At 46.6% G+C, this 12,492-nt stretch overlaps 1 protein-coding gene across 5 annotated transcripts; it reads left to right on the top strand.

Moving 5' to 3' along the window:
- Positions 1 to 2: 2 nt before the first annotated feature.
- Positions 3 to 9,803, top strand: HNRNPA1 (heterogeneous nuclear ribonucleoprotein A1). Of its 5 annotated transcripts, none has more exons than XM_077838179.1 (12): positions 3 to 127; positions 852 to 968; positions 1,619 to 1,765; positions 2,914 to 3,124; positions 3,279 to 3,371; positions 3,466 to 3,561; positions 3,921 to 3,992; positions 4,350 to 4,469; positions 4,872 to 4,997; positions 5,801 to 5,863; positions 9,322 to 9,396; positions 9,688 to 9,803. In XM_077838179.1, the coding sequence occupies exons 1-10, from the start codon at positions 113 to 115 to the stop codon at positions 5,854 to 5,856; spliced, it is 1,053 nt and encodes a 350-aa protein (XP_077694305.1). In that variant the 5' UTR covers positions 3 to 112; the 3' UTR covers positions 5,857 to 5,863; positions 9,322 to 9,396; positions 9,688 to 9,803. The 5 variants fall into 5 exon arrangements, with proteins under 5 accessions (XP_077694305.1, XP_077694303.1, XP_077694301.1 ...); XM_077838177.1 differs by having other exon boundaries at positions 6,094 to 9,396; XM_077838175.1 differs by having other exon boundaries at positions 5,705 to 5,863.
- The last annotated feature ends 2,689 nt before the right edge of the window (positions 9,804 to 12,492 follow it).

Below are 12,492 nucleotides of genomic sequence, written 5' to 3'. Positions count from 1 at the left end.
GAGGCGGCGACGCACTCGTCATTCAGCCCTTTCTGTATCGGCGCCTGACGGAGGAAGCATCGCGCGCGCAGCAGTCTGAGACGGAGGCCTGCACCCCCCTCCACCCGCCGCCATGTCCAAGTCCGAGGTGAGCCAAGCCCCAGGACTCCGGCCGCCATCTTCTCCACGCGGCCTTCCCCTGGCCCTGCTGCTCCGGTGGCTCTTTTCTGATTTCGGGGCCTCTTAGGCTTCGGTCTAACTTGCGAGGCCCCTGCTTGCGCTTGCGGCGGTCCGCATGCTACGCGGGCGCTCTCGAGGGCGGGGAGGCCCCCCAACTTTCGCGCGTGCGCGGCCCTCCTCTCGCCCCCTGTGGGCGGCCCTTTCGCGCATGCGTGGCGGAGACCAGTTTCTGGGTGTGGGCCCTCCCGCGCTCCGAGCCCTCGTGCCTGCGCCCGTCTTTGTGCAGAACCAGATCCGAGCTATGGCGGCCGGCCGAGCGGCGCGTGGCGGACATCGTGTGCGCGTGCGTGTCTGCTCGGCTCGCCCTTCTCCCGCGCTAGGCGCCTGGGCCGTGCAGGATACAAGGCCTCGTGGGGGGGTAGGCCCGGTGATCAGTGCACAGGGAGGCTGGCCCCCTCTTTCTCAGTGCTCAGCAGCTTGAGGGGCCGCAGCTGTGGCTAGCCTGGAAGCCACTGTGTAATGGGGGTGGCTTTTCCCCCTACTGCTAGGCTATTCTGATCCCCTTGTGGGGAAGGGAATTCCTGCTGCCCTAGTCTAGATCAGTGCTCCCTTGGGTAGGGGAGAACGGGTATTGTTAGCTCCAGGAGGCTGTTTATCTTGTTCCCATCTCATGGCTTGTTCTTCCTCTCTAGTCCCCTAAGGAACCCGAGCAGCTGCGCAAGCTCTTCATCGGTGGCCTGAGCTTCGAGACAACAGATGAGAGTCTCCGTGGCCACTTCGAGCAGTGGGGCACGCTCACTGATTGCGTGGTGAGTGCCTTGGTCCTGGCGCCATAGCTGAAGCACTCTAGGGCTTTTGGGCAGGACAGCTGTGTTACAGTAACTTAGCAGCCTTCCAAAATACTTTTTCTCAAATGGAGTAAAAACATTTCCTTGCGGGGAGTAGGAAGGGAGCAAATAAACTTATATGTATTTGATATTAAAACTCAGAAATGGGTGAAGGAATCTCATTCTGTGGCATTACTGGTTTTTGATGAAATAGGGAGAAATGAAGAATTTTGTTTTTACTTACCAGTTAAGAGTCCTTAAATCACTATTCCTAGATAGTGGAATAGTACGGAATTGGTCTAGTTGCATACTTAGTGTTGCTCTGAAGGGTTCACTGTACATAAGGATGGCCATATTGTGTCAGAACAGTGGTCCATCTAGCCCAGTATCCTATCTTCCAACAGTGGCTGATGTCAAATGCTAGTTTAGAGGGAATTAACGGAAGTGGGCAATTGTTGAATAATCCATTTTGTCATCCAGTCCCAGCTTCTGGCAGTCAAAGGTTTTCAGTAACTTGTAGGACAAAACCAATGCTAGATAATAACCTTAGATGTTCCTTTGTTCTCATCTGTATGCCACTTTGCTTGTTTCACATTATCTACTTCGGTCACTAATGGAGATGTCATTTCTAGGTAATGAGAGATCCAAATACCAAGCGCTCCAGGGGCTTTGGGTTTGTTACATACTCTACAGTAGAAGAAGTTGATGCTGCCATGAATGCTAGACCACACAAAGTTGATGGCAGAGTTGTTGAACCAAAGAGGGCTGTATCCAGAGAGGTATGAATTAATGTTTAATCTAATCATGACGTTTCTGTAGCCTTAAATTGGCTGTTCACGCACTGGTGATAGTGTTAAATGGTCCTCTGTGGTTGTGTAGGGAGTGGGATGAGGTTATTGTGAGTATGGTGTGGCTATAATCAAGGGTTTAAACTGAGAAGAATAGCTCCTGTCCTCTTCATGGGTTGGGGAAGCAGCCACTCCCCACACACAGAACTCCCCCTACATTAATCACACTGGCTGTAACTGCCAATGCACTGGTGACAGCAAGAACATGTGCCGCCCCTCCCGCCCCCCAAAAAAGGACATTAGTCAATGGCATAGATCGGGGTGGGCTGATTTAATCCAGCCCTCGAGCTCCAGCTGGGAAGCGGGGTCGAGGGCCTCTCCGTGTGCGAGTGCCGCAGCTCCTGGGCGCAGTGGCATGTCCCCCCTCCAGCTCGTTTGTGCAGAATCAGCCAGGGGGCTCTGCTCTGTCCCCGCAGCTCCCATTGACTGCAAACTGGCCAATGGGAGCTGCAGGGCAGGGCTGCCGTGCTCCACCGATAAGCGGGAGTGGAGACATGCCGCTGCTTCCAGGAGCTGGTTGAGATAAGGGCTGCCCAGAGCCTGCACCCATGAGTCCTTCCCATGCCCCAGCCCTGATTCCCCTCAATCCCAGCCCGGAGCACCCTCCTGCATGCCCCACCCTGGAGCCCACACTTCCAGCTGGAGCCCACATACCCCTAGCCCAGAGCCCCCTCCCACACCCTGAACTCCTCATTTCTGGCCCAACCCCAGAGCCCGCACCCCCTCCTGCACCCTAGCCCCAATTTCTTGAGCATTCGTGGCCTGCCAAACAATTTCCATACCCAGATGTGGCCCTCGGGCCAAAATGTTTGTCCAAGTTTGGCATAGATGGTACTGAAATTCTTAAAGCAGAACCATGCCATTAGTCACTACAATTGATTATGAAGGGGGACAAAATTTCAGCTGTGCACTAGCCTTTAACTTCTGTTCGCAGTCATAGTGTACAACTACCACAATTCTGAGTGTTGGCTTTTTTTGTTTGAGCTATCGGAGCCTTGCTGTTCAGACCAGTGTTTGTGGTGTCCTAAATTCATACATCTCAGATAATACTTCATATTGCTCTATTCTGTCCTGCATAGGACTCTCAGAGGCCTGGAGCTCACCTTACAGTGAAGAAAATCTTTGTTGGTGGGATTAAGGAAGACACAGAGGAGCACCACCTGAGAGACTACTTTGAACAGTATGGCAAAATCGAAGTGATTGAGATCATGACAGACCGTGGCAGTGGCAAGAAGAGAGGTTTTGCGTTTGTCACCTTTGATGACCACGACTCTGTGGACAAGATTGTTAGTAAGTATCCCAGCGAGTCTGTTACACAAAACTCTGCAGACCAGTGAAGAATTTATAGTATTTGAAGGGGAATTGTCCTTGGCTTAAAATCAGGACGCAATTGTGGATGTAACAGTTAATAACAACCTAGTAATGTCTGATTCTTCCCTTTCAGTTCAGAAGTATCACACTGTGAATGGCCACAACTGCGAAGTGAGGAAAGCACTTTCAAAGCAAGAAATGGCCAGCGCTTCATCCAGCCAAAGAGGTGAGTGCCAGTTTCTGTAAATCAGTTTGAAATTAATCCAAATGGCCCCTTGATAATTAGCTGTGCCATTCACAAACACTACTCTCTCTTCTAGGTCGCAGTGGCTCTGGGAACTTCAGTGGTGGCGGCCGTGGAGGTGGTTTTGGTGGAAATGACAACTTTAACCGTGGCAGCAACTTCAGTGGTCGTGGTAAGTGACTTGAGGGGTCATTCTGACTAAAATTAAAAGGATACTGTCAGGCTAACAAAACTAAAGTTTTAGCCCATAGGTTAACACACCTGCTGCTGCAGTTCTGGCTATTGATTTTACTTGTTGATTTGGACGTTGGACTAAGTGCAATTCTCCTTTCTTGGCTCTTGGCGTTCTAACATAGTACAAGGGCTCATTCAGACAGACCTTGGAATCCCTGATTCCTTGCAACAGTCTCCATCAATTTATACAGCTGCTTCATTCTGTAAAACTGGCTTACAAAACCGTGTGCCCTGGGCTCCATCACCTGACAGTTTCCCTTCCTGGATAGACTGAACACAAAGGTTTGTTCTTTTCAGGTGGGTTTGGTGGCAGCCGCGGTGGTGGCTATGGAGGCAGTGGAGACGGCTATAATGGATTTAGCAATGAGGGTAAGGCCAAAGCATAACTTTACTGACATGTCAGCGGCCAGGTTGCCTTGTTTCCAGGCTCAAAGGTGCTACGCCCATGAAGAAGCACTGGTGACATGAGGAAAGTGACTAAACTACAATCCCTTGGCCTGGCGGATGGCTGATACAAACTGACTACAGCATGGACCCAACTGGATCCATCCAGATAGAATAATTATTGTGTTAAGCATGTCACATTGGTCACAAATTTTCTGTACAAATATATTGATTTACCAAAGTGCATGCTGTGATCAGTTCTTTGGGGAGTTTCTAATTCCATCAGTGGACTGTGGGTTGTGAAATGCTGGAATTCAGCAGTCTTGTGTTTTTATTTTGTAGGTTATGGTGGCGGCGGCGGTGGTGGGCCTAGCTACTCTGGAGGAAGCAGAGGCTATGGTGGCAGTGGCAACTATGACGGCTATAACAACGGAGGTGGTGGCTTTGGCAGTGGCAGTGGAGGTAAGTATCCCCCCACTGTCACTAGGGGACCTTGCCCAGAAGTGGACTATTTGGCTTTCAAACAGCAATGCCAGTTCTTTCTGCTCTGCTACAGTTCCATGACAAAAGCCTTCATTACTAGTAGACTGACATGGGGCATAACTTCCTACGCTAGGTGAACCTCCCCATTATCACATGGTATGTTGTAGCTCCTGTTTCCCAAAATTCCGTTCTGTGTTGTCTCCACCCTTGGGCCACCTCTCTCCCTCCCCTGCCATGTTGCAGAGGTAAGAGAACGTCCTCACTCTTGAGGCTGCCTTTGAGTTCTCAAAATCAAGCTGCAAAAACTGCCCTGCAAAGTGTACTGTTGCTGAGAAAGGCATTACAGATCACAGTCTTCCCATTGCTTGTTCCACTCCTTAGGAAGCAGTTTTGGAGGTGGTGGAAACTACAATGACTTTGGCAGTTACAACAACCAATCTTCAAACTTTGGCCCTATGAAAGGAGGGAACTTTGGAGGCAGGAGCTCTGGTCCGTACAGCAGTGGTGGTGAGTCTCAGAATGAGGGGTCCGTCCTTGTAAAGGGGAGTAGGCGTGAGAGAAGCCTAAGCCAATATCACGATGCCACACTTGTGGTACAAGCTTAAAATCTACCTGCCTAGTTGTCTGCCACAATTAATTGAGATCCCGGACTTTGTGGATCCTCCCCTTAGGCTGGGGGAGGTCCTTTAGCAGTGGGCAGGCTTCCACCCTCCCACTTGCAGGTTCCCAAGAGGGCCTACAATTATCTAGCTTTAACCACAGGAACAGTCACTAGCCCACAGTTAAAAAGCTTTTCTCCTGACATGAAAATATCCTTGTCTGTTTAACCTCTCACAGACTTAACTTGCTATAATCGTAATAAATCAAATGTAATTCTAGCTGAGTATTACAACTTGAATATCTAACAGGAACAAACTCATGCTTCAGAATATGCTTATATTGCAGACATTCAAACATACAATTGGGATCAAAAGCAGTTCTTTGCAATTTTGGCTTACCTGAATCTAATCCTCTGCCCTACCTTACAGTCAGGTTTGCCAAACCCTCAGTCTTTGTGTTTGCTATAACACAGGGGTTCTCAAACTGGAGGTCGAGACCCCTCAGGGGGTCGCGAGATTATTACATCACAAACTGTCAGCCTCCACCCCAAACCCTGCTTTGCCTCCAGCATTTATAATGGTGTGAAATATATAAAAAGTGTTTTTAATTTATAGGGGGGGTCGCACTCGGAGGCTTGCTATCTGAAAGGGGTCACCAGAACAAAAGTTTGAAAACCACTGCTATAACGCCGTCTCCAATTGCTCTCTCAGGTGGCTACGCTGGCTCCAGTAGTGGCGGTAGTTATGGCGGTGGGAGGCGGTTTTAACTACCAGGTAAGCATCTGGACGTTGCACCTCTCAGTCAAACATATCATGCTAGTGAATCCGTAATAGTAACTAATGTAGCTGAGCAAGTACACAGTAAAAAGACTTAATTTCAGTAAAATGTGGTTGTTTAAGCTAATATTCCGATCAGCTATCTGTGGGAACGAACTTGCTATTGGATTGTAGCCTTGAGTCTCAATGTGTTTAGATTAACAACTTTATTCCATATTATTCAACAGGAAACAAAGCTTAGCAGGAGAGGAGAGCCAGAGAAGGGACAGGGAAGCTACAGGTTACAACAGTTGTGAACTCAGCCAAACACAGTTGTGGCAGGGTGTAGCTGCTACATGAAGACATGTGTTAGACAAACTCTCCTTTGCAAACATAAGGACTGTATTTGTGACTAATTGTATAACAGGTTATTTTAGTTTCTGTTCTGTGGAAAGTGCAAAGCATTCCAATAAGGGTTTTTATGTAGAATTTATTTTATTTTTTTCCGCACCCATGCTGTTGATTGCTAATTGTAATAGACTGATCATGACGCTGAATAAATGTGTCTTTTTTTAAATGTGCTGTGTAAGTTAGTCTGATATAAGTCAATTGAATGCCATCCTAGCTATATGAATGCAGCAGTACCTGCATGTAACTAGACCAGGTATAGCTCAGCAATAGTCCACTGCAGTGTCACTGGGCAGGAACAGTCATTTGTGGGCCATGTCAGGCCTCCTGGGCTGGGTCCTGAATACTAATGCCAGAGGATGGGTGCATTAGCAAACGTTACAGCTGTAACCACCAATGGAATCTGTAGATTTCGGTGTGCTGCCTCCGTGTAACCCTTGTAGACAGAATTTGGGTATCCTGTACTCCAGCTGCCGCAGATGCAGCTGTTGGTGAATTACAGCTGCAAAGTCTGCTAGTGTAGATGGGTCCAGAGACTGTCTCACAGCAACCAAAAGGGGCTAATTCTTTGCATGGTGTACATGCCCATGTAAACCCTTTCTCACCAAACAAGATTAACTTGCCTGAACAAAGTATATCAGGATCCTGCTCTATACAAGAACAAAAGTCAGTTGATGTTGAGTAGCTTAGGCTGTAAATTGAAGTGTAATGGACCAGTCCCTGCCAGCCAAAACTTCCCGTAAAACTGTCCCTGGGTTATCTCACAAAGTTAGGGACATTAACTCCCATTGGTATGGATCTTCTATCCAGTTAACCAAACCCTAATGGCTGACAGAGGTGGGAACTAAAACTCCTTTCCTACTTTTGGAAAAGGAAGAGCAATGCTAAAACCCTCTAGCAGTGAGGGTGGGGGGGTCTAGTTCTGCTGCTTGCTGTGAATTCGGGGTGTGCTTCTCAGCAGGAGATACTAATGGAGGCCAGTCTAGTGGCCGTGAAATCTTACTTGTGTAATGATAAAGGAAAGCTGAGTGCATCCAGGATTACTTTGAAAGCAAGCTGCACTTTTGTTTCTCGCAAAGCTATCCAGTTCAGATGCCTATGTTAAATGTTTCCACCAGCTAGACAGTGGCATCGTGACCATAGGTGGATCAGCTTGGGCCTCATGCTGGGAAAGTTGCATTGCATTTTTCTTTAACACAAGTGCTCAGCAAAGGGGTTGATTCTCAAATACAGCTTCCAGCTTTGAGAAACAGTTGCAGTTTCTCAGACTGCTGAAACCAAACTCTAATCTCTGCCTCTTCTAAGCACTGAGTGGGTTCTGCAGAAGTTGTCTGAATGGTAGCCTCTTGATATCTGAGGCATTTTCTGACTGATGCAGTGTGATTCCATTGCAGTTTTAAACCTGTGTATAAACATAGCCATTCAACTGCTGTAACTGAATCTCCCTTTTTTGTTTTTAAACTGGTTGGTAACTAACTGTGCCTCAGCCTGTTTTAAAGGGGAACTGCAGAGGAAGAAGTTGACCTTAGGGGATAGCCCCAAAATGTAAACCAGCTTCTTCTGCTCCTCATTAGGAATATCAGATCTTTGCTGGTGTGTATGAGAGGGCTGGAGATGAGGTGGGGTGAACAAGCTTCCCCAGCCCTGTAATTTGACGAACATTAAAATCTTACTGCCTGTGTTTTAAAGGTTTAAATTCCAACTGCTGAAGTAGTTGGGATAAAAACTCTGAACTGGCACCCCTTCTTCCATTCTAAGCTTCCAGCGCAGTGAAGACCTGAGCTTTCTGATGTAAATGAGTATAAAATCTACATTTTGCAGTTCCCGTCTTATGCAAACTGCTGCTTCCTCCAGCTGCCTAAAAGCATAGCTTTAGTTTCCTTCTGTTTGCTGCATTACAGAACATGGGAGTCATTGCAGAGCTCTCAGTTCTTCTACTGGTATTTCAAATCAGAAGGCATTCACTGGTGATCTCAATCCTTTGATAAAGAGCAACTTAGCCCCATGGTAACTGTTTGAAGCAGGCCTCTGTCTAAATCGTGTTGGCATATTTCTAACCGATCTCTTCAGTTGAATGATTATGAAGTGTATTAATGTGGAATGCAAAAAAAAAAAAAGTTTTAGTTCCATTGGGTTTTATGTGGCTGAGTTTGCAATAGCAGGTGGATCCTAAACTTATAGAGGGAGACGAGACCTCAGGATTCATGGAGTATACTCTTGGCATGGCTTGATAACGTTGAGGACATGGTAGCATACCACAACAGAGGAAGGCACTCCAAGAGCCAAGAACTAAGTAGCTTAAAGATCCAGGAGACATGCAGATGTTGAGCTACTAGGAGCTGCTAGCAAGCATAGCACGAATGGCTTCGAGTTCAGACACTTCTACAGCTGAGAGAGAGTAGACACTTGTGTGTGGAGTCCAGTGTACACAGATAAGCCAGGTGCAGGCTCTGCACTCTAGGAGGGAGTGGAGTATCAGTGACCATCGAAGGAGGCAGACAAGAGTAAAGATCCTTGCTCTTAGGACTAGCAGTCAGATCCAGAAGGCAAGGTTTTATTACTGTGCTTGTAGGTAAGAACAGATTTTACTTATGTCCGTATGGTTTTGCCTGAAATTAATTTGTCGAGTACTTTGCTAAAGCTTTGTATAATGAACCCAAGTAGTCAGGCTAGCTGTCTTGAAATCTACAAGATGGGCTGCTTTTTTAAACTCGCCCAGTGCTGTAAGCGCAAGCACCAGATGGCTGGAATATAGTGACTTTAAATTACTTGGTCACTGGCCTGAAAGTAATGCTCGCCCACCTATTTTGGCACGTTCATTCTCAAGTCACCGCCTCTCATTCTATTGCCATTATTATTGGAGCTGCTTAATGTTTACCCACTTGCTTAGCACTGCAGTCCAGGTGCTATAAACTGCCTTAGTGCACTGTCTGTGCCTTTCAGAGGGCACTCAAATTGGCCAGTAGTTAACTCTTTAAATTGCAATGGGGTGGTCATGCAGGGTAGCTTTTAAATGTACTGGAAAGCAGCTATGCTGGAGAATCTAATGTGTGCCTTCACTTTTGTAGGAGGAAATGCCCAGTGCTAAGCCTGCCCTCTAAACTAGAGGACTCCGTGTACGTCTGCAGTGGCTGCTTTAAAAGGTGAGAACTGTTGTGGGGGTTTCTCATTGTAGGCCACTCTGTTTATGACTGCTGATAATGCCTGGTGTCTTCTCTTCATGGCTCTAGTATGCTTTGTTGGGAAAACTACCTCTTTGGGCCTGGGGTAGATTTCAACCCTCAAACAGGAATAAGGGATGCTTTGTCTAATGTGAAACAATTTAGAAGCCCACACAAGAAGCAGACCTACTAGTGATCCCAAATGACTTGTGGTAATGTCTGCCCTCTACTCATGTGCTCTCTCACTTCCTTGCAATACTTTCTCTTATCTAGCCGGAAGCCCAGTTGATGTCTCCGTGGAGAGTCGCAGAGCTGCTGTGTAGCTGTGTTCACTCGTTCATATTGGAACGCATCTTTTTAAATAAAGATTTTATTTTTTTTAAAATAAAGCTAGTGTGGCTGAAAGTTTTATTGTATTGCAGTAGCACCCGAAGCCTCCATCTTGAGTTAGTACTCCATTGTGTAAGGTGTTGTACAGATGCACAACAAAAACCGTCCCTGCCCCAACAAGCTTACGTTCTAAGTATGAAACGAGACAAGGTCAATCAATACAGAAAAGAGGAAGCAATAAGGCAGTACTGGTCAACATGAGACAATGGATTTAGCACAGTAGCTGCTTCACTACTGTTAAGATTTTGTAAACAAGGGAAAGACTGAGGTGCCCCTCCCAAGCAGGATGGGCAGCATGGGGGGATGGGGGAAGAATGGCTTGGCTGAAATTGACACATGGGTGATGAAAGGCTGCCAACATTAGGCAGTCAGAGGTGGAAGCTGTCATTTCCATATTGAATGAGATGATGGCCAGAGAGGTAGGCTGTGAGTGGCCATGGAAGTGAAGGCAAGTGGTTTGTTTGATGTGAGAGAAAATGGGGAGCTAGTGGAAGGATGCAGAGGTGAGATACGGTCAAAGCAACAAGCTATGACAATGACTTTTATAGCAGCATTTTGAATGGATGTGAGCAGGCTGAGATTGCATTTGTCAAGGCCCCATAAAAGGATGTTGCAGTAATTGAGGTGCAAGATGAGAACTTGGATATGAATTTTGCTGTGTGGATAGAGAGGAAAGTTCTTCTCTTACACAGCAAGAATCAGCAGAATGTGAGGCTCTAGAGAGGGCTGAGGTGAAGATGATACCCAGGTTATGGGCTTGGGTGACGGGGAGGTCTGTCTTGTTCACGCTAACCTTAGGCCTTGTGGGACACCCATGAGATCTTGGACATGTTAGTTTGGACAGCAGACATCTGGCGTAGAGAGGTAGGTCTGCGAATCATCCATATGGAGGTGTTACTTGTGGATGAGATTGTGTGGAGCAGGAAGAGAGGGGCACCAAGAATGCTGCCTTAGGAACCCCCATAGAAAGCTGAGGGGGGTGAGGAGAATCCTCCAAACCTTCTGAAGGAGTGATTAGAGAGGTAGGAGAAGACTCTCACAAAAGCCAAGGGAAGACAAGATATTGAGAAGAGCAGTCAGTGTTGATGAGGCTGGGGCATTGGTTCTCAGTTTAGGCTTGGAAGAGGTCATGTTACCTTTGACAGGGTAACAAGCCTTGTAGATAGGGGGGATGTGGCAGATGTGGTATCTTGACTTTAGTAAGGCTTTTGGTACTGTCTCGCATGACATAAACTAGGGAAATACAACCTAGATGGAGCTACTATAAGGTGGGTGCATAACTGGTTGGAAAATCATAGACTATCAGGGTTGGAAGGGACCTCAGGAGGTCATCTAGTCCGACCCCCTGCTCAAAGCAGGACCAATCCCCAACTAAATCATCCCAGCCAGGGCTTTGTCAAGCCTGACTTTAAAAACTTCTAAGGAAGGACATTCCACCACCTCCCTAGGTAACCCATTCCAGTGCTTCACCACCCTCCTAGTTAAAAGGTTTTTCCTAATATCCACCTAAACCTCCCCCACTGCAATTTGAGACCATTACTCAGTCATTCCCAGAGAGTAGTTATCGGTGGTTCACACTCTTGCTGGAAGGGCATAACGAGCGTGGTCCCTCAGGGAGTCAGTTCTGGAGCTGATTTAATTCAATATCTTCATCAATGATTTAGATAATGGCACAGAGAGTACACTTTCAAAGTTTCAGAGTAACAGCCATGTTAGTCTGTATTTGCAAAAAGAAAAGGAGTACTTGTGGCACCTTAGAGACTAACCAATTTCTTTGAGCATAAGCTTTCGTGAGCTACAGCTCACTTCATCGGATGCATACTGTGGAAAATACAGAAGATGTTTTTATACGCACAGACGATGAAAAAATGGGTGTTTATCACTACAAAAGGTTTTCTTGCGGACAATACCAAGCTGGGAAGGTTTGCAAGTGCTTTGGAGGGTAGGATTAAAATTCAAGATGATCTGGACAAACTGGAGAAATGGTCTGAAGTAAATAGGGATGAAATTCAATAAGGACAAATGCAAAGTACTCCACTTAGGAAGGAACAATCAGTTGCACAAATACAAAATGGGAAATGACTGCCTAGGAAGGAGTACTGTGGAAAGGGATCTGTGGGTCATGCTGGATCACAAGCTAAATATGAGTCAACCGTGTAACGCTGTTGCAAAAAAAGCAAACATCATTCTGGGATGTATTAGCAGGAGTATTGTAAGCAAGACACGAGAAGTAATTCTTCTGCTCTACTGCACACTGATACAGCCTCAACTGGAATATTGTGTCCAGTTCTTGGTGCCACATTTCAGGAAGGATGTGGACAAATTGGAGAAAGTCCAGAGAAGAGCAACAAAGATGTTTAAAGGTCTAGGAAACATGACCTATGGGGGAAGATTGAAAAAAATTGGGTTTGTTTAGTCTGGAGAAGAGAAGACTGAGAGGGGACATAACAGTTTTCAAGTACGTAAAAGGTTGTTACAAGGAGGAGGGAGAAAAAAATATTGTTTTTAACCTCTGAGGATAGGACAAGCAGCTTAAATTGCGGCAAGGGCGGTTTAGGTTGGACATTAGGAAAAACTTCCTAACTGTCAGGGTGGCTAATCACTGGTATACATTGCCTAGGGAGGTGGTGGAATCTCCATCATTGGGGATTTTTAAGAGCAGGTTAGACAAACACCTGTCAGGGATGG

This window comes from Eretmochelys imbricata, chromosome 20 (assembly GCF_965152235.1).
Source record: "Eretmochelys imbricata isolate rEreImb1 chromosome 20, rEreImb1.hap1, whole genome shotgun sequence".
Lineage (NCBI taxonomy): Eukaryota > Metazoa > Chordata > Testudines > Cheloniidae > Eretmochelys > Eretmochelys imbricata.
The sequence above is the reverse complement of the archived record's forward strand: the minus strand, read 5'-3'. Positions and strand labels throughout refer to the sequence as shown.

Excerpts from the sequence above, each read along its gene's own strand:
- HNRNPA1 (XM_077838175.1), top strand. Across the intron at positions 3,125-3,278 it reads CTCTGTGGACAAGATTGTTA|TTCAGAAGTATCACACTGTG; the intron begins GTAAGTATCCCA and ends CTTCCCTTTCAG. Across the intron at positions 3,562-3,920 it reads CAGCAACTTCAGTGGTCGTG|GTGGGTTTGGTGGCAGCCGC; the intron begins GTAAGTGACTTG and ends TGTTCTTTTCAG.